Consider the following 25,605-nt stretch of genomic DNA (forward strand, 5'->3'; position numbering starts at 1 on the left):
AAGCAACTAGAGCATTAATGCTAAACGATTTGCCCGTTCAAGGGAAAGTAGAACAGAGCACCACAAACAGAAACGTAGAACAGGATAAATGGGAAACAGCGTTATCCAAGAAGAAGAAGAGGGAACAGAGGCAGAAGAAGACAGATGAAGATGAAGGTACTCAACCTGAATCAGTACCGGTATCTGAAACTGTTAAAAAGAACGAGCAACGGAAACGTTCGACTATAAGAAGCCGCCCTGAAGCCGTACTTATTAAACCGATGAATGGCAAGACTTTTGCAGATGTTGTGAAGGATATCCGCAGTAAGGTGGAGCCGGAAGATAGTGGCGCTGGTATTAGATCGATCAGGAAAACTGTATCTGGAGCGGTTCTTCTTGAATTTAATAAGGCCACGGAAAAGGAGAATAGAGAAAATTTTAATAGAGCACTTAATGGTGCTCTTGGATACGATGGCGAAGTAAAGGTTTTGACGCCTAGAACTACATTGGAAATTCGGGATATGGATTGTACCACCACTATTTCTGACATAGAGGAGGCTATAAGACGAGAATTAGAAAATCCTAATCAAGAATTGAAGGTCTCAATCACAAATCCAAACAGCAGGGGACAAAAACTCGCCATTGTGGAGATAGAAGATAGCGAGGCACGAAAGCTGTTAGATATAGGCAAAATTAAAGTAGGCTGGCTATACTGCGGAGTAAGACAGTGGGCCGTAATTCCTCGGTGCTTTAGATGTTTGTCATGTGGGCATCAAGCACGAAACTGTAAAGGATTGGACAGAAGTAAACTCTGCTTTAAGTGCGGGGAAGCTGGTCACAAGGCAGTAGGATGCAAAGCGAGTCCACGATGCATAATTTGCACAGATATGGGCGTTGAAGAGTCAAAATGACATCATGCTCTTGGCTCGGGAAAGTGTATTGTGTTTCGTGAAGCACTAGAAAAGGCCAAAGAGCAGTGGTGAATGGTACAGATCCTTCAAGCCAATATACACAGGAGTCTAACTGCCAATGATCTGTTGACGCAAATGACCTATGAGATAGGAGCAGACATCTTGATTCTTAGCGAACAATATCAAGACAGAGATCAACCAGGCTGGTTTTCAGACAATCTAGGGACAGCTGCGATATGGGTGCCAGACCTTGGAAAATATTCAGTTATAAATCAAGGGTGCGGGGATGGGTTTGTCTGGGTCCAAGTTGAGAAGGTAATTTTTGTCAGCTGTTATTTTACCCCTAATGAGGCTATTTCTGACCTCCAGACAAAACTAGATGGGCTTGAAGATACTCTGCAAGGGATGAACATTACTAACCTAGTTGTTGCTGGTGATTTTAATGCTCAAGCAGTTGAATGGAACATGCCTCAAACAGATTCTAGAGGGAGACGTACAATGGAGATGGCCGCCAGATTGGGATTAATGGTTATCAACGTTGGAAATGTGACAACCTTTCGGCGACCAGGATGTCACGGAACTATACCAGACGTAACCTTCGCTTCTGAAAACATTGCGTCTAGGATAACTGAATGGCGAGTAATTGAAGAATATACTGGAAGCGATCACCAGTATATCACTTTTCGTGTACTTCAAGAGACTCCGCATCTAAGGATTACCACGCGCAAGCCAGAAAGATGGAACATAGCTACTATGGATAGAGGAATATTTCATGAAGTAATACTAAATGGAATGGACTCTATGCCGGATACATGTCACGGAGGCAATAGAAGCATAATTGCTAATAAATGCGTGGAACACACCATGAGACTCCTTCAGCAAGCATGTGACGCATCAATGACCAGAATAAAACAATGGAGAGACAAGCGTCCAGCATATTGGTGGAATGAAGAAATTGCTGAGTTGAGGAAACAATGCCTGCGACTCAGACGAAGGACACAAAGAGCACGACATAACGATGAAGCTCTCTCAGTAGAGTATAAGACTATGAAGAAAAGACTGCGAAATACAATTAAAAAGAGTAAAGCCGACAAGTGGTGGGAAATGTCTAAGGAAGTGGATGAAAATCCATGGGGATTAGGGTATAAAATCGTTATGAAGAAATTTGGGATGTTGTCAAGCCCTATCATGGATCCACGCACAATGGAAGAAATAGTACACACACTATTCCCTGATCATGCAGAGATGATCGATGATGAGGCCGAGAAAGAACTAGTTAATGTACCACCTTTTACAACTGAAGAACTGATAACAGCAATTAATTCCCTTAGAAATAAGAAAGCCCCTGGACCAGATGGTATTCCAGCAGAAGTACTAAAGGTGGCAGTCGAATTATGTCCTCAACTGCTGTTGAGAATGTATAACCATTGTTTGAAAGCGGGAATTTTTAGCTTTCGTTGGAAGATAGCTAGACTGGTTCTGATCAGTAAAGGGAAAACAGGGGGTTACAGACCTCTATGTATGCTGGACACTGCTGGGAAAGGTTTAGAGAAGCTATTACAACCGAGAATACTAGCAGCAGTCCGATTAGCTGGCGACCTATCTGACCTACAACATGGATTTCGCAGAGGTCACTCAACTCTAGATGCCGTGAAAGAAGTGGTGAAGACAGCAGAACGAGCTCAAATGGGTAATCATTACTCTAGAAAGCTGACGCTTCTTGTGACTCTAGATGTTAAAAATGCTTTCAACTCGGCAAGATGGAGTGATATTTTGGAAACTCTAAAAGAAACTTTCAAGCTACCAGAATATCTCATGTATATACTGCGAGACTATTTGAAAGATCGTACATTATTATACGACACGGAAGATGGTCAGAGAAGGAAACGGCTCACAGCTGGTGCAGCGCAAGGCTCAATTCTCGGACCACACCTTTGGAATATCATGTATGATGGTTTGTTACGGCTGGAGATGCCAGAAGATGTAAAACTTGTGGGTTATGCTGATGATGTGGCTGCTGTGATAGTAACTCGTAACCTAGAGCTGGCTCAATTTAAATTGAATCAGGTGATGCGACGTGTCAAAGAATGGATGATAAATCACAAGTTAGAACTCGCAGATCATAAAACGGAAATTATCCTTTTGACGAGGAAAAGGATTAATACTGTTGTACCGATGCAGATCGGGCAGATAGCCATCGAAACAACTAGGAGCACAAAATATCTTGGTGTAACGCTTGATACTAAGCTTACATATTGGGACCACATCCAACGGGTAACAGATAAGGCAGCAAAAACCATGCCTGCACTTAGTAGACTCATGGGAAATATCAAGGGGCCGAAATCTAGTAAAAGGCGGCTTCTCATGTCGACTGTTCAATCGATACTGTTATACGGTTCGGAAATTTGGGCTGAATCGTTAAAAATTGCGAAATATCGGAAAAGAATTGCGGCTGTACAATGGAGAGCAGCTTTACGAATTGCTTGTGCATATCGTACAGTATCAGAACCTGCGATTCTAGTAGTAGCAGCAGTAGCTCCTATTGACTTGTTGGCCTTCGAAAGACAAGAAATTTGGCTCACACAAGAAGAGCTAGGAAGGAAAAGGGCAAAGGCTTTGGCTCTTAGTCACAGAATGCAATGATGGCAAACAAGATGGGAAGATGATTCTAGAGGGAAATGGACTAAAAGACTGATACCTTCTCTGGGCGTATGGGTTGGCCGAAATCATGGTGAGGTGAACTACTATCTCACACAGTTCTTGACAGGTCATGGATACTTCCGAAAATTTCTTCATAGACTAGGGCTAGCAACTAGTCCGGCGTGCATGTACTGCGGTGATATCGATGACGTATTACATACTTTCTTTGTGTGTGTTCATTGGCTGCCACAAAGAAGATGCTTAGAAGTTATGCAGGGAGAAATGACGCCAGAAGGGATCGTGTCAGTAATGCTACGAAGTCAAGAATCTTGGGACCAGGTGGCAGATTACGTAGAAAATATTCTGCGTCAGAAGAAGAAGGACCTGGATGATTACGACAGACAGTAAAGCAGAAGAAGGAAGATGAAGCACAAGATGCATTAAGCACGACATCCGTCCTGAAGTAATGCGAGAGCGGTTTCCGGGGCGGAGATAAACGTCGTGGGAAAAGGGAGTGTGGTTTTTAGTGGGTAAGAATCTCCACACACTTGTTGAGTGCGGACCCTCACAAGCGTCTTATGAAAGATTTTTCCACACTCCGTCGCAAAAAAAAAAAAAAAAAAATTATTATTATTATTATTATTATTATTATTATTATTAAGTCCAAATAAAGGAAGAATACAAACTAAGGATTCAACAGAGTTTGCCAAAGTGTGAAGTAACCAGCATTAATGAAGAATGGAAGGCCTTCAAAGACACCTTTGTGGGAGAAGCCAAAAACCTATGTGGAGTTACAAGTTCTATCAAAAGAAAAAAGGAGACACCATGGTGGAATGATAGAGTGAAAACAGCGGTGAAAGAAAGAAACCAAATAAAGAAGGCACTGGACAAGGAAAAACAAAAACAGGGACAAGAACGAAATGAACAAAAAATACAAAGACTTCAAGAAGTATACAGGAACAAGAAACTTGCTGTAAAGAACATTGTAAGGGAAGAAAAAGAAGAAATGGAATGAGTTTGCAGACAAACTGGAAGAGGACAGTAGAGGAAATATGAAATTGCTATACAGAGTAGTGAAAAACAAGCGAAGGGATCAAGAAACCATAAAAGCAATAGAACGTGATGATGGAACTCTGGCACAAGAAGAGGGAGAAATTAAACAAGAACTCAAGATCTATTTCGAAAAGCTGCTGAATGGAGATACAGAAAACATAACAAGGGATAGAGGAGAGCCAAGTCGAGGAACCACAACTGAACCACCAATTAATTACATGGCTTGAGGTTGAAAATGCGCTCAAGAGCATGAAGAAAGGAAAGGCAGTGGGCATAGATGAACTAAGTGCAGATATGCTGAAAGCAGCAGGAGTTCCAGGAATCCAATGGCTCTATAGACTGCTCAACAAGATATGGGAGGAAAATACTATTCCTTTTTTTTTTTTTTGCTAGTTGCTTTACGTTGCACCGACACAGATAGGTCTTACGGCGACGATGGGACAGGGAAGGGCTAGGAGTGGGAAGGAAGCGGCTGTGGCCTTAATTAAGGTACAGCCCCAGCATTTGCCTAGTGTGAAAATGGGAAACCACGGAAAACCATTTTCAGGGCTGCCGACAGTGGGGTTCGAACCTACTATCTCCCGAATACTGGATACTGGCCGCAATTAAGGGACTGCAGCTATCGAGCTCGGTAATACTATTCCTGAGGACTGGAAGATAGGCATCATTGTACCTCTGTTCAAGAAAGGAAGCCGACGAAAGTGTACTAATTACCGTGGTATGTCCTGAAAATATTGGAAAAAAATAATAGAGACCAGAATCAGAGATATTGTTGAACCAGTTTTGGAAGAAGAGCAGTATGGTTTCAGACCAGGAAGGTCAACTACAGACCTTATATTTGCAATTAGGATGCTAATGGAAAAATACTGGGAGAAGAACAAGCCTTTATTTCTAATATTTTTGGACATTGAGAAAGCATACGATAGTGTACCAAGGGAAAGAATTTGGCAATGCATGAAAGAACTTCAAGTGCGAGACAGCCTCATAGACAAAGTGAAAATGTTGTATAGTGGGAACAGAAGCTGTATTCAAGTAGGGTGTGGTTTGTCGGACTGGTTTGAAACAAAGAGAGGAGTGCAGCAGGGCAGCTCATTGTCACCACTTCTATTTATTATTGTAATGGATGTAGTAATGAAGTCTATTAAAAGGAAAGAACATGGAGATATCAAAGCCTTCACATTTGCAGATGATGTTGCGATCTGGAGTGACTCAGAAGAGGAATTGGGAGAGAGAATACAAAGCTGGAATGAGGAGTTTAAGAAATATGGTTTAAACATCAGCAAGACCAAGACGGTGGTCATGAAAGTGTATGGGGAAGGAGCAGAACCAATAGTCATGTTAAATGAAGCTCAACTGGACAGCGTTCCAGTTTTCAAATACTTGGGTAGCGTTATATCAAATGACAACCTAGCAAAACATGAGGTGAACAATTGAATCAATAAGGCAACACAATTTCACCACCAGGTAAGACACCTACTGTGGGATGAGCAAATACCCATGAAAACAAAAATGACATTGTACAAGTCCTATTATACACCAATTCTTACATACAGTCTCGAAACCACAACACTGGCCAATAGAGATAATTCCAAACTTCAGGCAGCTGAAATGAAATTCGTACGCACTATGATCCAGAAAACCAGGAAAGACAAGATTAGGAATGAGAAAATTAGAGAAGAAGTAGGAATAGATGATTCTCTCCTCAATAAGATTCAGATATCAAGACTGAAGTGCTTTGGTCACATGAAGAGGATGCCAGTAAACAGAACTGCAAGGAAGGAATTTGACAGAAAGATAGAAGGAAGACGACCCGTGGGAAGGCCACGAAGGAAATGGATAGATTTAGTTAAGAGCGATGTACTGCTGAGAGGTCATGGTTGGGACAAGTTGGTGGAGGAAGAATGGTACAAGGACAGGATGAGATGGAGGAGGCTCATATACCACACCCGGGAAACTGGAGATGGTTTAGGATGATGATGATGATTATTATTATTATTATTATTATTATTATTATTATTATTATTATTTTATTTATTGATAAATAAGGTTCCAGAGAGCAAGAGCTCTGTCAGGAGGAACAATACATAGATAATCACAACAATGGCAGATTAACACATAAGGTCTAAACGTGAAAGAGTAATTATAGTGGTTTTACATATACTTTAAGTATCACAATTTACCTAATGGATAGGATTATATTAAGTGGATTATTATCAGAGTAACAATACAGGAGGAACAACTTTTTGACTTTTAAGATTTGGAAATGGAAATATCAGAGAAATAACTGTTACACATTTATAGTGCCTAACAGGTATTTCTTAAGCTTATTACAAAATGGCACAGTTTTAGAGATGATTGCTGTGTTGTCAGGAATGCTGTTATATTCAGATATTAGTAAGTGTTGCACTCCCTTAGTGCCAAACCTTGTTGTATAATTTTGATGAACATGTAATTTATTTTTTTGCCTTGTCTTATATGAATGGATGTCAGTGACTTTAGGAAATTCAGAGTTGGTGAACATTTTATTATGCAAGACTTTATGGATAAGAAGTGATGCATTTAATGAGATTAATTTCTTAAGAGGTAATATATTTGTTTCAGAGTACATTTTATTTCGAGAATATAGTTGATGAAATCCATACATAAATCTAATAACTCTGTTTTATAAGACCTCCAAAGTATTTAAGTTATTTTGGGTTGCTTTGCCCCAAATGAAACACAAGTAAAAAAGTCGAGATTGTATCATTGTGAAATAAATTAGACGAAGAGTGTTAATTGTTAGTAGGTACTTAATCTTGCCAATGATACCAACCAAGACAGAGATTTTATTTTTTACATTTAATATATGCGGTGTCCAGGAGAGGGCGCTATCAATTATTAGTCCAAGATATTTAACTTCTTTAACCCATTGCAACTTTTTAGTGCCAAATAATATATTTGTAGTTGCATTTAGGTCATTTTGTGATTTATCGAACATCATACAGGCAGTTTTCGAGTAATTGGCTGTTAGAAGATTTTTTCTCAGCCATTCATCTAAGATATGACAGTCATGCTGGATATGTGCAACTATTTCATCTTCAGAATTTGATGAATAGAACAGTGAAGTATCATCTGCCAAAAGTGATATTTTACCCTTAAAAGAACACAGGGCTATGTCATTAATATATATATGAGAAACAAAATTGGACCCAATATGGAACCTTGTGGTACACCAAAGCAGATCTTTTGCAGTTCTCTTTTATTCATGCCAATCTGAACATATTGTTGTCGATTTGATAAGAAATCCTTAAACCAGAGCAGCGAGGGACCTCTCACACCTGCCTTTTCCAGTTTGTATATCATAAGTTCATGGCTAACAGTATCAAAAGCCTTTTTTAAGTCAATAAACAACCCAGCAGTCTTGCAACCTTTATCAATATAATTTTGAAGCTCAGTTATAATGTCCATTAAGGCAGGATTTACCCCAGCCTTTTCTCTGAAGCCATATTGAAATCTGGAAAAATAATTGCATTTTTCGAGGTAACTAATAAGCCTAACTTTGACAACATTTTCTAAGATTTTAGATAATTCAGGTGGTACTGAGATGGGTCGGTAGTTTCCAGGGTCGGATCTATCATTCTGTTTGTATATAGGAACCACTCTAGAGATCTTTAGCGAATCAGGGACAATGCCTTTTGCCAAAGAGCAGTTGATAAATTCAGATATTGGACCAGAGAGTGGTCGATTACAGATTTTGAGAAGTTTACTGGAAATACCATCAATAGCAACTGAGCGAGCATGTTTGAGAGAATTGATTATTGCAGACACTTCTTCTGGAGAACATGGTTCTAGGAAAAGGGAATTAGGATGATTATTGATTGTAGCAGTATGTTCAGGATGTGGAACAATATTTGAAGATAGTGTGGCAGGGATTGAGATAAAATGATTATTCAGGGCATTGCAAATGTCACTTTTATCTTCAAAACATTCATTCCCTAGCTTGATACGTGCAATATTGATTGTTGATTTTGAAGGTTGACTTCCTTTATAAACTCTTTATTTCAGTCTCGGCCTTTCTGGTCTTTACTATCATACTTCTGACTTGAATTCTACTCTCCTCCCTACTTGTCACTCTCTAGGTCTCAGTCACATAAGTCAATATGGGTGCATAATACATTTCGTACATTGTCTGTATGCACTTCCTTGATACTTCTTTATTCCAGATGTTTCCTACACTTTGGTAGACTGCATTTCCCTGTTACACCCTCTTGCTAATCACCATGTCCAGCCTTGTATTCTGCATTAATTTACTCCATATGTTTTTGAAATTGTCCACAATTTCAAGGCTTTGACCACCAATTTTCACAATGTCTTTCCCCTCATCTTTCTCGTCTTAACATCACCATGATCTTGCTTTTCTCTGCACAGATTTCCATACCATACTTTTCAATTATCTGGTTCAGAGCATCAAGTTGTTCTTGTATTTCTTTGCTGTTCATTCTACAGATGACAATATTGTCTCCAAATAGTAATAACTTCATATCTCTATACCCACATGCTTCCTTTGTCTATCATATGGTTCTATAACTGCCAAAGATTTGGACACATGGTATCTTGTTTTTCAAATCAGTCTGTGTATGGTATATTTGGAAAAGAAGCTCATAGGGAAGAGCAGTTCACACCTCCAGACAGATGCACTAAGTGCCCTGATCTTCATTCTCTTCCAAATAGAAACTGTCATGTCTATTTCTCAGTGAGAATAACATCCAGGAGATCAAGATACTGGATGATCTTTCATACCAGAAAGTGCACAGTAAGTTTTAATTCCTTGAATGCACCTGCCAGACTTTAGCATTATAGCACAAAGTGTACCAAGTTCTTCATTTCTTCCAATAACACCGCAAAGAGTAAAAGCTCAAAGGTGGGGACATCTCAGCCTTCAACCACAAAGAAGCCTGTGCCGGTTAACAAAACTAAGCCAGTGCAGCAGGGCAGAAAGGCCAAGTCTCCCTCCCCCAAGAGGTCGCCAAAAACCCGCCCAAGCATGAGCAGGGCTGCGAACCCACTTCCCAGCATGTCTAATATGAAGAGGAAGTGGGGAAGAAGAAAGCCTTTGCCAGGCGCTCTCTTGTCCCTCCTGTAAAGGGGAAATCATGCCCCTCCGTCTGGAGTGTGTCAGCACAAGCTGATCCACCTGCTGCAAAACCTGCGCACTTCTCTTGTAGGAGGACCTCCCACCACCAAAAAGCATCAAAGAAGCACTCTGCATTCTTCCTCATCTGGTGACGAGGTAAAAGAAGTCAAGGCTTCATCTCAATCCTCAGATGGAAATGTTAGTGTTTAGGTTACTGTGCGTCTTGTCACCTACAACCTGAAATATTTTAAAGTCCATACTATGGCATCTTTCTGAGTTGCACCATAATTACAGTTTGTAATATTTATTTCCCACCAAGGCAGCCTGTTAATATCAATGATGTAACTGACTTGCAGATCAGCTCCCACCTCCTTTCCTGTAATTGGATGATTTTAACACCCATCACCTATAATGGGTCTCTGAAATGCCTTGCACCAGAGGAAGGGAGTTGGAGAAGTGATAGGAGAGCATACTCAGCGTAGTGCATAGTACCTCCTCCTGCATTGACGTTAGCCGTGTGCTCATTGCCCTGCTTCATTTGAAAGTACACAATGACGTCAGCAACAGTGACCTTTTCCCTATTGTTCTTACTTTGTTTAGACAGAAATCCATTGAGGCTCCTTCCCGATGGATTTTAAAATGCGCTGATTGGCTGAAGTTCACATGACTAGTTGTATTGGAAGGAAGACTGAGGAGGAAGCTAGAAGGAGAAATGGAAGAAGAACAGTATGGTTTTAGGAAAGGCAGATCAACGTTTGACCTGATGGAGAAAGGAGAAGAATGGTGGAGAGACAGGCAGTGATGGAGGTCCTTGATTCACAACTTGACACGGGAAGCTGGAAACGGGAATGAAGAAGAAGAAGAAGATGATGATTATGATGATGATGATGATGATGATGATGAATTTGAAAAAGACATAGTGACATTTATTGACAATGAGAAGGCTTATGACAGTGTGCCCAGGCAGTTGGTATGGGACACATTAAGGTAAAAACAAGTTAACAGAGTGGAAGCGCAAATGATAAAAGCCATGTACAAAAATTGTGTTAGTAGTGTGAAGACTAGTATAGGAAAAATAAAATGGTTTAAAGTTGAAAATGGTCTCCGACAGGGAAGTATATGATCCCCCATACTATTCATCATAGTCATGGATGAAATTCAAAAGAGCATGAAACAGAGATTGGGAAGAGTGGCAACAAAAGCCATGTTGTTTGCAGATGATTTAGTGATATGGGGTTAGGATGAAACGGAAGTGAAAAAACAAGTAGATATATGGAATCAAGAGATAGAAAAATTTGGGATGAAAGTAAGCACAGAGAACAGTAAAACAGTAGTGATGACAAGGGGAAGGAAGGAAGGAAAAGGAAAGATAAAACTGAATGGTAAAATTCTGAAAGTGATTAAACTTTTCAAGTACTTGGGAAGTGTGATCACAGAAGATGGAAAGATTACTGAGTAAATTGGAAAAAGAATACAACAAGCAAACAGCTTTAACCAGAGTGTAAGGGGTATTTTGTGGAACCAAGATGTCCCGAAGAAATGTAAGAAAGTATTATATTCAACCTATTATGAACCCATACTAACCTATGCAGCTGGATCATGGACTACAACAAAACGAGAGGAGAGTAGACTACAGGCAGCGGAGATGAAATCCCTTAGAGGTATCGAGGGCAAAACCAGAAAGGATAGAATTAGAAATGAGGAGATAAGGAAAAGGACAGTAATCTTGAAACTTCAAGACAGGATAGAAACAATAAAGCTAAAGTGGTATGGGCATATATTGAGAATGGGAGAAGAGAGAGTGCCAAATAAGAGCTTTTTCAGAGAAGTTAACAGGAAAGAGACCATGAGGAAGACCCCAAAAGAGGTGGTCAGATTCAGTGTGGGAGTGCATAGAGAAGAGGGGAGAAAAACCAGAACATGTACTTAAAAAAGGAGAAGAATGGTGGAGAGACAAGCAGTGATGGAGGTCCTTGATTCACAACCTGACCCAGGAAGCTGGAAACGGGAATGAAGAAGAAGAAGATGATGATGATGATGATGAAATACCATCCTTAGTACAAGGAATTTCCATTGCAGGCAGTATTGTCACTGCTTCACCAACTGTTGCTAATCATCTAGCAAGTCATTTAGCATATGTGTGTGGTTCCAGAAATTACCATCCTGATTTCCTTGCTATGTTGTGGGAGTCAGAATGCCATCTTGTATGTTTTGCCACTCACCCTTCATAGGATTATAACATGACCTTTATAGAGTGGAAACTCCGCACTCTCTGGCACTTAGCAAGGACACGTCTCTTGGACCAGATAATGTCCGTAATCAGATATGTTGAAACACCTCAGCGAAGATAGCCTATTACATCTTCTTGGAGGTTCAACCGAATCTGGATAGGAAGTAAGTTTCCATTACAGTGACAAGCCTGACAAAGACCCTAAATATGCAGGAAGTTACAGGATGTATTTGTCTTGCCAACTGTCTGTGTAAACAGTTTGAGAGGGTGGCGAATCAGTGACTTGTGCAGTTTTTGGGGAAAAGAGAGGACATTTTTCTGAGCACCATTATGATTTTCGAACTGTTGGCTCCACCACTGACCACTTGGTACGTCCGGAAATTTCTATCCAAGTCACTTTTCTCTGAAAACATCATTGGGTGGCTGTTTTCTTCGATTTGGAAAAGGTCTATGACACCACATGGCAATGTGACATCCTTTCAGCCCTGCGTCAGTGGAAATTTCGAGGTAACTTGCAGGATTTTATTGCAAATATTTTGTCCCTCCGTCTGTTCCACGTACAAGTAGGGAGAGCATATTCACAATATCACGTTCGGCAAACTAGATTCCCACAGGGATCGGTTTTCAATGTCATTTTATTCGTGATTGCCATAAAGTGTATTATTGCTGCTGTTCAGCAGTAGTATCGTCGCTATATGTGGACGATTTTGCTCTGCATTATAGCTCACAAAATATAACAGTTGCACAGCGACAATTACAGGATGCTATTAGGAGAGTGGAACAGTGGACCTTAGAACATGGCTTTCGGTTTTCAACTAGTAAGATCATTCTTATACAATTCTGCCAGAAGCACACTCTTCATCCCCATCCTGACCATTATTTAGAGAAAGTTGACACATACCTTTTTCTTGGGCTCTTTTTTGATTGTAAATTCCCGTGAGAGCTGCATGAGCGTCAGTTAAAAGTAAAATGTAGCACATTATTTTGAAGTTTCTTAGCGGCACTACATGGAGTGTGGGGGGTTTGACAACATGGTGCTCCTAGATTTTTCTTGGGGACATATTGTATCCAGATAAGACTACAGCAGTGCAGCATATGGATCAACAAGGCAAAACATTCTTGTATACCTGAATAGCATCCACCACAGCAGAGTTAGGTTGGCAACAGGAGATTTCCTTACAAGCCTCACAGCTAGCCTGCTCTTTGAATCTTGTGTGCCACCTCTACACCTGAGGCACCAGCAAATGTTGTTGTCCTATGTTGCGAATTTGCAGCAGATACTACTTACCCAAGCTATCCGTGTGTATTCCACAATGAAAACCATTGGCTGTGTGTTACCTGCCAACCCTTCCGATTTTCCGAACATTTTTGTTCTTCCTATTTTTGACCAGTATAACCTTCAGTACAGTCAATATTCTTCTCCTAGGATAAATTATTGTGTGCTTGTGTAATTTACGCAACCTCATTTTCAAGCGTATTGGTTTGACGCTTTATTTGGCGAGTATATCGTCCATCGCCTTCATGTATCGTGTTTACCACTTACTACAGCAGCATGTGTGTTTTACAGGCGGGAATTCGGGACGACAATCATTCTATAAGTGAGAGGGGCTAGCGCGCACTAGCGACTCCGTTAATTGGGACAAAAGATTAAGTTTCTTATTGTGTGGTTCGTGCGCTATTAACATTGTTTCTGTGCATAGTTTTGTTCGAGTTGTACGCCACATGTTTTTTCCTTGCGGTTCTGTGCTTTTCCCCCTGTCAAAGTCGTATGTTAATAATGTATGAAACATATTGATCTGTTTTGCGTATTTCAGTGCATTTGTGTTCATTCTTAGTTCATAAATTTAATGAGTTGAATGTATTTGAGAGTTGTATCGGTGACAGTTTCTGGTATTTTTACTTCACATTATGGCCACAAAACATAACAAAAGTTATCTCCAAGTGTTCAGAGATACCTATAAAATTGAATTTCCGTTCATGTTATAGTCTAATAGACGGCCCCGCGGTGTAGGGGTAGCGTGCCTACCTCTTATCCGAGGCCGCGGATTCGATTCCTTGCCAGATCAGGGATTTTTACGTGCATCTGAGGGCTGGTTTGGGGTTCAGTCAGCCTACGTGATTACAGTTGAGAAGCTATCTGACGGTGAGATGGTGGCCCCGGTCTAGAAAGCCAAGAAAAACGGCCGAGAGGATCCATCGTGCTGACCACACGACACCTCGTAATGTGCAGGCCTTTGGACTGAGCAGCGGTCGCTTGGTAGGCCATGGCGCTTTGGGGCTGTTGCGCCATGGGGTGGGGTAATAGTCTAATAAAGGAAACTATTATGCATTTGTTTGTTACATTTTATGTTTTCTTACTTTAAGATTTTAAATTTAATGCTCAATTCACCTTGTAACTGTAGATATGGATGCCTTTGATGTTGCTCTTTTTTCATCAAGACTTTGGTGCAATATATGGGATGAAATCCAAGAATTAAAAAGTCTTCCTATTTATGATTTCTAAAAGTTGGCAAGTATGCAGTATTTTGCTTACCCACGAGCAATGTAGCCAGTTATTATACGCTTGGATAGTAGTTACAGATTGTTTGGTGTACCTTCAGTTCCTTTTTTTGTTAGACTCCCGAGTAAAGTACGTGCGTGGTTAATACATTGACCTGAAATCATCCTGGAACTGCATGCCAGCCCAAAGTGAACATGGAGCCCTCCATTTATCGGAGGCATTTTATATTTGTTGTTAGCCGGTATATCCAGGTTCAGTAGTTATTGACACAGATGGTTCAGAGGCAAAGGTGAAGGTAGGCTATGCATTCATTGTTTATAATAAGAGGTTTCTTCTTCTTCTACCTGAAACCTCTAGCATATACACAGCAGGGCTCTGTACTGTCTTTGAAACTCTACGGTACATGCTGTCCAGTGAATGTTGGCACTTTCTGTTGTGTATTAACTCCTTTAGCTCATTACACTCTGTTGATACATGTTTCTTATGGCATCTGCTGGTGCAGTGTATCCTGGACCTGCTGGCTGGGTTGTGGAGGTTTAGCACCAGAATTGCATTCCTGAGACTCCCAAGCCACATAGGTGTAGCAGGAAACGAGTTAGTTGCCAAGGAGGCAGTCACATTGCCCCCGTTGCCTTACAAGGTTCCAACCAGTGATATTTGTTCTCAGCTTAGGCATTTAGTAATGTCACATTGGGGGTTGGAATGGCAGGCCACCCCTCTTGTATATAAGCTGAGTACGATAAAGGAACTATGAAGATATGGAAGATATTTTTCGGGTTTCTCTGAAAGAAGCAGTTGTGTTATATCATCTTTGGATCGGCCATGGTATAGCAATGCACTTCACTTGCTCTCCAGCGTATATTTGCGGCAGTCATCTTACTGTAGTACATATCCTTACGGAGTTCGCGTCATAGTCTAAAACTTCCAAGTATGATCACCCTCATTCTATGAGATACGTTAATGTGGGTGACAAATGAAAGTTAGTTATTTGAGCAGTATGAAGCTGTCTGATAGAACACAGATACACGTCTCATTGTATTGCTGTAAATGAGAAAACTGTCAACTTCTTGTATAAAGGCAATTAACTGCGACAACACACAAAGCTCCTTTTATATACATTAATGTGTATTACTTCTACAGAAGGAATTTATAAATTTTACTGAAGTTTCTTTGACTACGATTATGTCTGATATAACATGTTATTTCATATTACTTGAAGACGACAATGGCCTAGGCTAAAACCAGGTTTTGTTGAGGATATTGTTTTTATTTCTTGGTCTTGTGAATAGCGAAAGCAACACTAATGTCCTATTGACGATCATTATTGTTATAAGAGTATAGAAATGTGGATATAGTAACCCACAAGTATCTCAGAAGTTTAATGGTGTCTATGATGTGAAAGTATTTAAACAGAATCTCTTGTAAATAGCGAAAGCAAGAGTTTGGTTTTATTCTGAGTCAGCTATTCACCCAGAAAAAATTTAACTATGATTATACACAAAATTAAGAACACACCACAACCACTTGCTGTATAGATTCAAGAACTATTCAATATACAGTGCATTTGAAGTTTAACAAGCTCAATTAGACATCTTGAACACTCCTAGAACACTTCACAATCTGGAGAGAACACTCGCACACGACTACATCTGCTTACTGCCATCTTTCCCATTTCTTGTGTTGTGTTAGCTTGTCTTGGCTTAAATGAATCTGCTTAGCACAATTGCAAGATTTAAATGCAAGATTATAACAAGAATATATAATCAAAGTTTTACAAAATAATGTAAAACTGAAGGTGAGAATGTTTCTAATAAGGGAGAAATTTTATTCTAATCAGACATCATTACTTACGCTTCTTTATCTTGTGGAAATGTGAAAAAGGACTCACCTCTACGCTGCCACTGATATTCCTTGCACAAATATACCACAGTTTTCCAGTTTTATAGCTTATGATAAAAAATTAAGAACACTTACAAGTAATCATATGGGCAGCAGTCATTCTTCTGAGTACCAAACTGTTCCATCACCGGGCGAGTTGGCCGTATGGCTAGGACCACGCAGCTGTGAGCTTGCATCCGTGAGAAAGTGGGTTCGAATCCCACTGTTGGCAGCCCTGAAGATGGTTTTCTATTGTTTCCCATTTTCACACCAGGCAAATGCTGGGGCTGTACCTTAATTAAGGCCATGACCGCTTCCTTCCCATTCCTAGGCCTTTCCTATCCCATTGTTGCCATAAGACCTATCTGTATCGGTGCGGCGTAAAGCAAAAAAAAAAAAAAAAAAAAAAAACCCTGTTGCAACTGCTTAAACCATTTATAGCTCTAGTAGTAGCTGTCACCTCTTTTAGCGCTGAGTGTCTGATATTGGTGTTGTACAGTGTTTGCTAGTAAGTTGTCTTTTATCATGGCTTTTTTCTTTGTAAAATGTACTTCTTGGTTATTTTCTTTACAGATGCCAGATTAATATGGTCAGATAAGTGCAATATTGCATTTCTATCAACTTTATTTTATTTGAATAGAGTTCCATTTTTCAGCTACCAAAAGGAAAGAAGAAAAATTTCAAAGGGAAAAGATTATTTTTAAAATACCAAACAGACATTTATTCAACACACTGCAATTTTAGGGAATTAGGTTTGACACTTTTAGCATAGAACTATATAATTTCTACTGGGTTAAGTACATGTACAGGACTGAGAAAACTTACAGACATCCAGTTTACCTGTGCTTTATGTATGATGAGTGTGTCATCCAGAAACCTAAATAGCCTATTGTTTTTTGAAGTTATAGTTACCATCACCTTACAAACCTCAGCATACACTATTTGTACAGTCTTATTCACCATTGTTTCCCTTGCAAAAGATATTACTGTGATGTTGTTCCATCGTTTACTGCAATGGCATCTTGTACTCTCCTGGGGCTGATCTTAGTGGAGCAAGACGGCAGGTTTGATACTGGCTGATGTCAGTGGCATTTGAAGGTACATATGACTAGTTCATGTTTCTCATAGCATAATCTTGAAAGACTATTATGTCTGTTCAGAGGCCAGTAAGAAGCTTGATTTACTTCTTACATGATACCATTATAATCACGTGTGTGTATTCTTACTACTGCTGTTGGAGTTTTTTTTTTCTTTCTTTTCTTTTTTGTCAGTGTTACGTTGTCAAGAATATAGAGCTCCAGATTATTTATTATCACATATTTCTTCTTTTGCAGGTTGTTCATAAGTATGAAAATGTGAAACATTACAGCATAAAGGATTTTACCAATTGCGGAGCTCCACAAGTAGGCATCTGGTTGAATGGCAATGATAGATCCAGTCCTGATATCTTGACTGATTTTACCAAGGGAGCAGTTAACAATGCAGCTACTTCAAATGATGCTTTCTCTCAAATTTATAATGAAAGACTTCAGGTGTGTATGGAATATGATTACATATTTACTTCTGTGTTTGGCATTGTTTATATTTTCAGCTGGATGGGGGAAAGAACAAATACTTAGCATAACGAAGATGAAATTCAAAATATACAGAGAGAAAGAAACCTATTTGATTAGAATGACACAATAAGAAGTATTTCAACTTTATGTCTTCATCAGCTCAGGAGAAAGAGTCTGCACATGATTAACTATTACCTCTGTCAGAGGTTCCCTTGTCTTCTCTTATAATTGTGTGTTAGTAACCATGGGGCACATAACTGAGTTTGGTATTGTCTCCCCATAATTGTGCCTGGCTCCTCACTTTCATTTTCTTATTTCCGTTGGTCAACTCTTGTTCTCCACAGACTCCAATGATATTAAGTCTGCGAGACCTAATTCATTCATTTTCATGCCTTTCAAAGAGTTGGACATCTTCCTTTTTTTCTTCTGATTAGAGTTAAGAGAAGATAGTTCCACTGTTGTACTTCCCCTTAAAACAGTAATCACCATCACTCTTTTCCTTCTCAAGAACATCCTCTCTTATTGCCTTACCTTTATCTTCAGATTCCCTTCCAATCTCAAGGAATATTCAACCAACTGAAATTTCTACCTCTGTTTTATTTTTATACCTTTTGTAGATTACCTGCCTGTCTCTTTTATACTCGTAGTTGGCTCTGTTTCTTTTATTTCTTGTGGGAGCTCACAAATTGCGAACATGAAGTAGCAACCACAGACTTTCTGGTAAGTTTGACCTTGCTTCTCCTTACTTGCACCAGGATCCTCTTTGTACATACGGTATTTCAATGATCAGCACTTGTTTTTCTCTGACCCCAAAAGTATTAGGTTTATGAGCCCTAGAATGGTTTTTATTTTCATTTTCACTTTCTTTAACTGTTGCCTCTGTTCTTTATAAGGTCAGAACGTATCCTTTTTCTCTTATGGTTAGCACTATGAGTGGCTGATGATAATGTCATTTTGCCACATAAGACAGTCATCACCCCCATCATGGTCTTCTTTTTTGAACTGAGATAGTTTCAGATTACACACTAGTTCATTCATAAGCTCAGGGCAGACCTAGACTTTCTGTCGCTTACCTTTATCCTATGCTTAGCAGAATGCTTAACACAGAACTCTCTCTCTCTCTTGCCCCACTTACTTGTGCCAGGCTCCTCACTTTTTTCTATCCTACCCAACCTCCCTTGGTCAACTCTTGTTCCCTACTGACCCCGATGGTATTAGGTTTGCGAGGCCTTGGAGAGTCTTTCATTTTCATGCCCGCTTTGGTCCTTCCCTTTCTTTTGCCGATATCTTCATTCTTCGAAGTGTCGGACCTCTTCCATTTTTCCTCAGATTAGTGCTAATAGAGGATGGTTGCTCAATTGTACTGCCTCTTAAAACAGTAACCACCACCACCGTCGCAGTCACCACCACCACTACCTCAGTTTTCTTGTTTTGTGTTTTAATTGTGCTGACAGTAAGTGAATAAAGAGGAAGCAGCATTAATTCATAGGCTATTTCAGAATAGCAAAATTTATTTTGTAATCATCATCATCATCATCATCATCATCATCATCATCATCATCATCATTATCAATGTCCCACTTCAGTCGCCCGGGTGTGGTTAACAAGCCTCCTTCACTCCTTTCTGTCCTTCCACTTTTCATGTTCCTTAACTTCTGCCACATCCAGTCCAACTTCTCTAACGTCCTTCCAAATCTGATCCATCCACCTTCTTCTCAGTCTTCCAACTGGTCTCTTTCCCTTAACTTCTCTTTCAATTCCCTTCTCGCTACCCGTTCTTTTCCCATTCTTTTCACATGTCCGAACCAGCTCAGTCGTGCTTTCTGTATGTTCTGTACTAATGGTTCTATATTTAGCTCTTCTCTGACTTTAATATTTTGGATTCTGTCTCTTCTTGTCTTTTTAACCGATGTCCTTAAAAATTTCATTTCTACTGCTTGGATCTTACTATCTTGTCTCTTATTAGTTACTAGTGTTTCTAGTCCGTATGTTACAATTGGTATGAAATACTGTTTATATAATGTTAATTTTGTTCTCTTGGGTACTTTGTCATCCCTTAAAAACTCTCTGACTTGATGATAAAATGTTGTACATTTACTTAAACCAAACCAAACCCAACCCCATGGCACTACAGCCCTTGAAGGGCCTTAGCCTATCAAGTGACCGCTGCTCAGCCCGAAGGCTTACAGATTACAAAGTGTCGTGTGGTCAGCACAACAAATCCCCTCGGCCATTATTTTTGGCTTTCTAGACCGGGGCTGCTATCTCACCGTCAGATAACTTCTCATTTCCCACGAATCTACTACGCTGGCGTAGCAGGGGGAGAGGTGATACTCCCACGTGGCGCGTCCCAGGTGGCGGATAGGGGGGTCCTAACCGGCTTGCCGGCGGACTTGAGGGAAATAAAATACCTCTCGCGGACTAAACACACTACCCCCTGCGGGCGGGGGACGTTCATGTAGAATACACCAGCGGTATCCCTTGCCTGTCGTAAGAGGGGACTAACAGGGGCCAAAGGGGCTCTCAACTTGGGAGTGTGGACTGGCGACCACTGGGCCCTTAGCTGAGTCTCGGCATTGCTTCCACTTGTGCCAGGCTCCTCACTTTCGTCTATCCTATCCGACCTCCCTTGATCAACTCTTGTTCTTTTCCGACCCTGACGGTATTAGAGCATTCGAGGCCTAGGGAGTCTTTCATTTTCACGCCTTTCGTGGCCCTTGCCTTTCTTCGTCCGTTACTTCATTTTTCGAAGTGACGGATCCCTTCTTTCTTCTTCTTTTCCCTCTCTCTTTACCCCCTGTGGGTGGGTGACACAGACGAATACTACACCCACCGTATCCCCTGCCTGTCGTGAGAGGCAACTAATCGGGGTGACCAAGGGATGATTGAATTAGAACCATGACACTACTTTAATTCGTACCATCATGCGGGGAACACCATTGGTTGCCTGTACTTGCGAGTAGTACCACTAAATTCGGTACGAAATCGGTTTGTGATTAGTAGCATTCAAGAGCCTGGCCTGGGGGTTTCCAGTACCCATGCGTCGTACCAATGTGAGCAACACCGCGGGTCTGGGCGTAGCCAGTGAGTTATACCGCTATATGAGCGACACCGTGGGTCTGCGTTGCCTGTGATTGGTACCCACTATGTGAGGAACACCACGGGATATGTGGTTAGTACACCTAGGTGAGGAACCTTATCGGTTTGCGTTGGCTATGAGTGGCGCCATTGTGTGAGAAACACCATAGGTCTGCGTTACCTGTACGAAGTACAATACTTGTGAGTAGTACCATCTTGTGTGGAACACCGTGAGTTTCACTACTTTTGATTAGTACCCCAACATGACAAATACCATGGTTCTACTTTATTCGCGGCATGTATCATTCTGTGGGGCCTTAGACATGGATTTTGCACCCCTTTAGACATTAAGCATCATTGTGCTTTATGAGTGGTCCCTTGGTCAGTAATACTATTATTTACAATCTTTTTTTGAGTCTGATCCACTGTTTTTTGTTGGGTTCATGTCCATCCATTCATTCTTCATGTCATTTTTTATTTTATTTTGATCAGTGGATGAATTTGAACTTTTTGTTATTTCATTTTGTACTATTAGGGGCCGATGACCTCGATGTTAGGCTCCTTTAAACAACAAGCATCATCATCATCATCATCACTTCTCATTTCTAATCACGTAGGCTGAGTGGATCTCGAACCAGCCCGCAGGTCCAGGTAAAACTCCCTGGCCTGGCCGGGAATCAAACCCGGGGCCTCCGGGTAAGAAGCAGGCACGTTACCCCTACACCACAGTGCCGGCGTACCTTTACTTAGTCTGTTATTAATTTCAGGGTTGATTTCATTACTTCCATTAATAATGCTACCGAGATATGTAAACTGTTCTACATTCTCTAACCGTTCTCCGTCTATGTTCACTTGGCTTCTTTTTATCTCTTTTCCACAGTGCATGACTACAGTTTTCTTTTTACTAATTACCATTCCAAACTCTTTGAGATTTTCATTCCAAATGACCAGTCTCCTTTGTACTTCCTTTCGTCCCTTTCCCCAAATCACCACATCATCTGCAAATACCAAAGCATTCACTTCATCACTACTGATACTCTATTTTACATGTTGTATGATTTCATCCATCAATATAAAGAACAATAATGGCAACAGTACATTTTCTTGCTTGACTACTTTCTTTGTATAAAACGTTTCAGAGTCACCACTCCCCACTAGTACACTGCTTTTACTCTCATGATACAACTTTTTAATCTTGTTAATTAATAATTTTGGTACATTCCTTTTCTGTAGGCATTCCCATACATGTTTTCTCTAAACACTAGAACGGTCGAACTTTCCTCATACCTATAAAGGCCGCAGGCGGTCATTTTGACCGCTGCCGCTTACTGGCATATATCTAGCATCCAGCATCTGGGAAACATGTGAATGTTCAATAATTTATTTTAAAACAACATAGTTTACCATTGAGATGTATTGTATACAGATCAATCCATTGTTAAATATTAATAATTGTTCATATCCTCTCACTTCTAATAGATAACAATGAAATATTTTGGCAGACTCGCTATTGAATGCCTTTGTAAAAACTTATGATAAAAATAACAGTCTCTATTTGTTTACAAGCCTATTTAGGCACTTTACAAGCAATTTATGCAAGTTATTACCTTACATGAACATTTTCCACAGACTACTTTGTTGCACGAAGAACATGTGTCAGAGGTTTTGTTCTGTGTACAATTGGAGTTCACTTGACATTGTCGTTGCTTACGACTTGCACATTGAACCTGAATCTGAGGCTCAGGCTGAAGTGTAGGGAGTTCAAACAACCGGGATCTGGTCTGCACAAAATCAGATCTTAGTTCTTGTATTACTTCAAAAATATTATCATGTTGAGAGGTTCTCTGTCCTGTGACTTCTTTATAGACTATCCATGATTTTATTGTTGCTAGATCAAGTACGTTGTAAAATACATGTACAGGCCACTTTCGGCATCCAGCTCTGGTGGTGTATTTACGCGCCATTTGATCAGCCACATCCACACCATACTTAGTTCCGTTATAAAATTCAGTAGTACTAGGCAGCTTCTTGTTATCTTTACTGACTTGAACGCTCGGGTATATTGTAGATGCTTAGCAGAAGCACATACTTGTTCACTTTTCTTGATATACTGTGAGAGTAGTGTGATCTTCTTTCTGACGTATGACAGTCTCGTACAGATTGATACGTAGTGCTTTGATTGACTCCGGGATTACTTCCTCACCTTTTCAGTCTCTCAGCCAACTTTACCGATGTAAAGAAATTATCAGTGGTCACATTACGTCCTTTCATGAGGTATGGGCCCATAAGTTTCATGACAGCATTTTCAGGCAGTGACTCATTGGCGGGTCGCATTTTGTCTTTCCCAAGATAAGGAAACCCATTGCACATATACTTGGAATCAACGTCTACCAGTAGCCAGAATATTATGCCAAATTTATCTGGCTTGTAGGCCATGTACTGCGTGAACCTGCACCGAGCTTTGCTGAGGAAGAGTTGTTCATCAGCTGTGACATTCACTCCTGGCTTATAGCACGCATAACAATTCTCAATAAATCTACTCCAAATAGCCGACGCCAAAGCAAATGTATCTGTCTGCAAACAAGTGGATCTAGTTTTACGGAGATCAAAGCGCAAATACCTTAGAATTTCTTTGAACCTGTTTCTTGCCATAGTATTAGTGAAAACAGGGGGACCTCATAAAGAAGATCACACATGATCTACAGCTAGACTAGTAAGTTTATAAGCTCCACGGGTGTATAACAAAGCAATAAAACAATCTAATTCTTCCAAAGAAATAGACCAATTATTATCCATTGTCTGTCTACAAGTTTCTGTCTCTGTGCACATCTTTATATGCTTTAACATGGATGTGTCAATGAATAAATGCCAGGCACTAACCTTGCTATTAGTCTGCGTTACGCTTAGCGTGAGTAGTAGGCCCTGCTGCCTCTTTCAGTACATTCTGAGCAGCCATCCTTCCAGGGAGGTTCCTGCTGCTATCGATAACAGTCCAAATAGTTGTTCCATCCTTACCACATAACTGATTCCCTGAGACTTTACCAGTTCATGGCCCTCCCACCTCGTCCCCTTCCTCTTCCTCTTTGAACAGGTTGCCCGCTGCTAAGAGATTGTCCTCTGCTGCAAGACTGATCGTGGCTGGTTGAAGGAGTAACTGTGTCTATCGTAGGTGCGAAGTCCACTGTGTGCATATTTTCATTAGCCGAATCACTATGTAACATATTATCATACTATTGAGGTATAAAATCCTCATTGTCACTCATTACGTCTATATCTGATATTGTATCTTCGTCACCTGATGCGTCTTCTCCTAGCTTTTCAAGTTCTGCTAATAATTGAACAGGAGTAAGTTTTTGCCGCTGAGCCATTATTATGCACTATACGACACAAGGGACAGGCACTAACTCGTCCACTCGCGACCACTGCTAGAGGCATACTATTTTGTTACATCATGCGCCCCTATAGCACACTTGTAAATATATCACAAGAAGCAAGCAGTGAGCAGAATAGAGCTCTCCATATCAAGGAAATGAAGCAGTCAGAATGACCGCTCAAGGCCTTCCTAGGTATAACTGACAGTATCGGTGTTCCCTTATCATCTACGGATGTAATTTTTGGCATGAATGTACATAACCCTAAAAGATTAAAAGTCACAAAAGCACAACCTCGTGCGTAAAAATTACGAGTGTGGAAATACCTTGAAATTCGCTAACGGTTTAAAATGACTGCTCTGGCCATTCTAGTGTTAACTGTATCATAAGCTTTTTGTGTAGTTTTGTTTTAAAATGCAAATTTGATAGACCTCTGTGATGATTGACAGTGGTACAGATGTACCAGGGCTCCCAGCCACCTGGAAAATCAGGGGAAGTCAGGTATGTCAGGGAATTACAAAATTGTCAGGGAAAAGTAAGGGAAGTCTTTTAAAAATTGGCTTGTATCAGGGAAAGTCAGGGAAGTTGACTCAGATTTGTTATGAGTCAGGTAATTCATACTGATGAGTGATGACAAACTGCAACCTGTGAATCCTTTGAAGCAAGGAAAAGTGATCAATTGATGAGGTAAGTTGAATTTTATTTTTTTAAAAATTTAAAATGTACATGTTTTGGGCTATGGCAGCATTAAAACAAAATGAGTTTGTTGAAATGCTGACGAGTGTGTGGCGGCTCTGGCCCTATCAAGCTGTACAAGTATATTTTATCCCAACAAGCTAACTTTACATTGCTGAGATAAATGTATTTGTGCTTTGATATAGTTTTTGTGTACAATTAACATGCTTTTCTTTTGTTTCAGATTAGGCCTGTGCATTAGATAAGATGGCAAGAAAAAACAACTTTCAACTATGAGTGGCTGGACTCAATCTTTAATCCAGAGTTTGTAGATTGGCTCAGTGATGTACCAGACGATAAATTTGAAGCCTACTGTAATGTGTGCAGAAAGAATTTTAAACTCAGCAATATGGGACGCCAGGCAATTCATTCACATAGAACCGGACCAAAACACACTCAGCTTCAGAATATTAAATCAAGACAGCCATCATTGTCATAATGTTTTGTCAAACCTATCGCTAGTTCAACAGAATTAAGAAGTGTAGTACCGGGCGAGTTGGCCGTGCGGTTAGGGGCGCGCAGCTGTGAGCTCGCATCTGGGAGATAGTGGGAACCCCACTG

The 25,605-nt window shown here is 40.3% G+C and overlaps 1 protein-coding gene across 1 annotated transcript in view; it reads left to right on the forward strand.

Moving 5' to 3' along the window:
• The window catches only part of LOC137500459 (uncharacterized), a 70,616-nt gene extending 45,370 nt beyond the window's left edge, over positions 1 to 25,246 (forward strand). Inside the window, exons 3-4 of the mRNA XM_068227357.1 lie at positions 17,639 to 17,836; positions 25,229 to 25,246. Coding sequence (XP_068083458.1) covers positions 17,639 to 17,836; positions 25,229 to 25,246 — 216 coding nt within the window. The remainder of the gene's footprint in view (positions 1 to 17,638; positions 17,837 to 25,228) is intronic.
• Positions 25,247 to 25,605: the final 359 nt, after the last annotated feature.

This window comes from Anabrus simplex, chromosome 4, assembly GCF_040414725.1.
Source record: "Anabrus simplex isolate iqAnaSimp1 chromosome 4, ASM4041472v1, whole genome shotgun sequence".
NCBI classification, from domain to species: domain Eukaryota; kingdom Metazoa; phylum Arthropoda; class Insecta; order Orthoptera; family Tettigoniidae; genus Anabrus; species Anabrus simplex.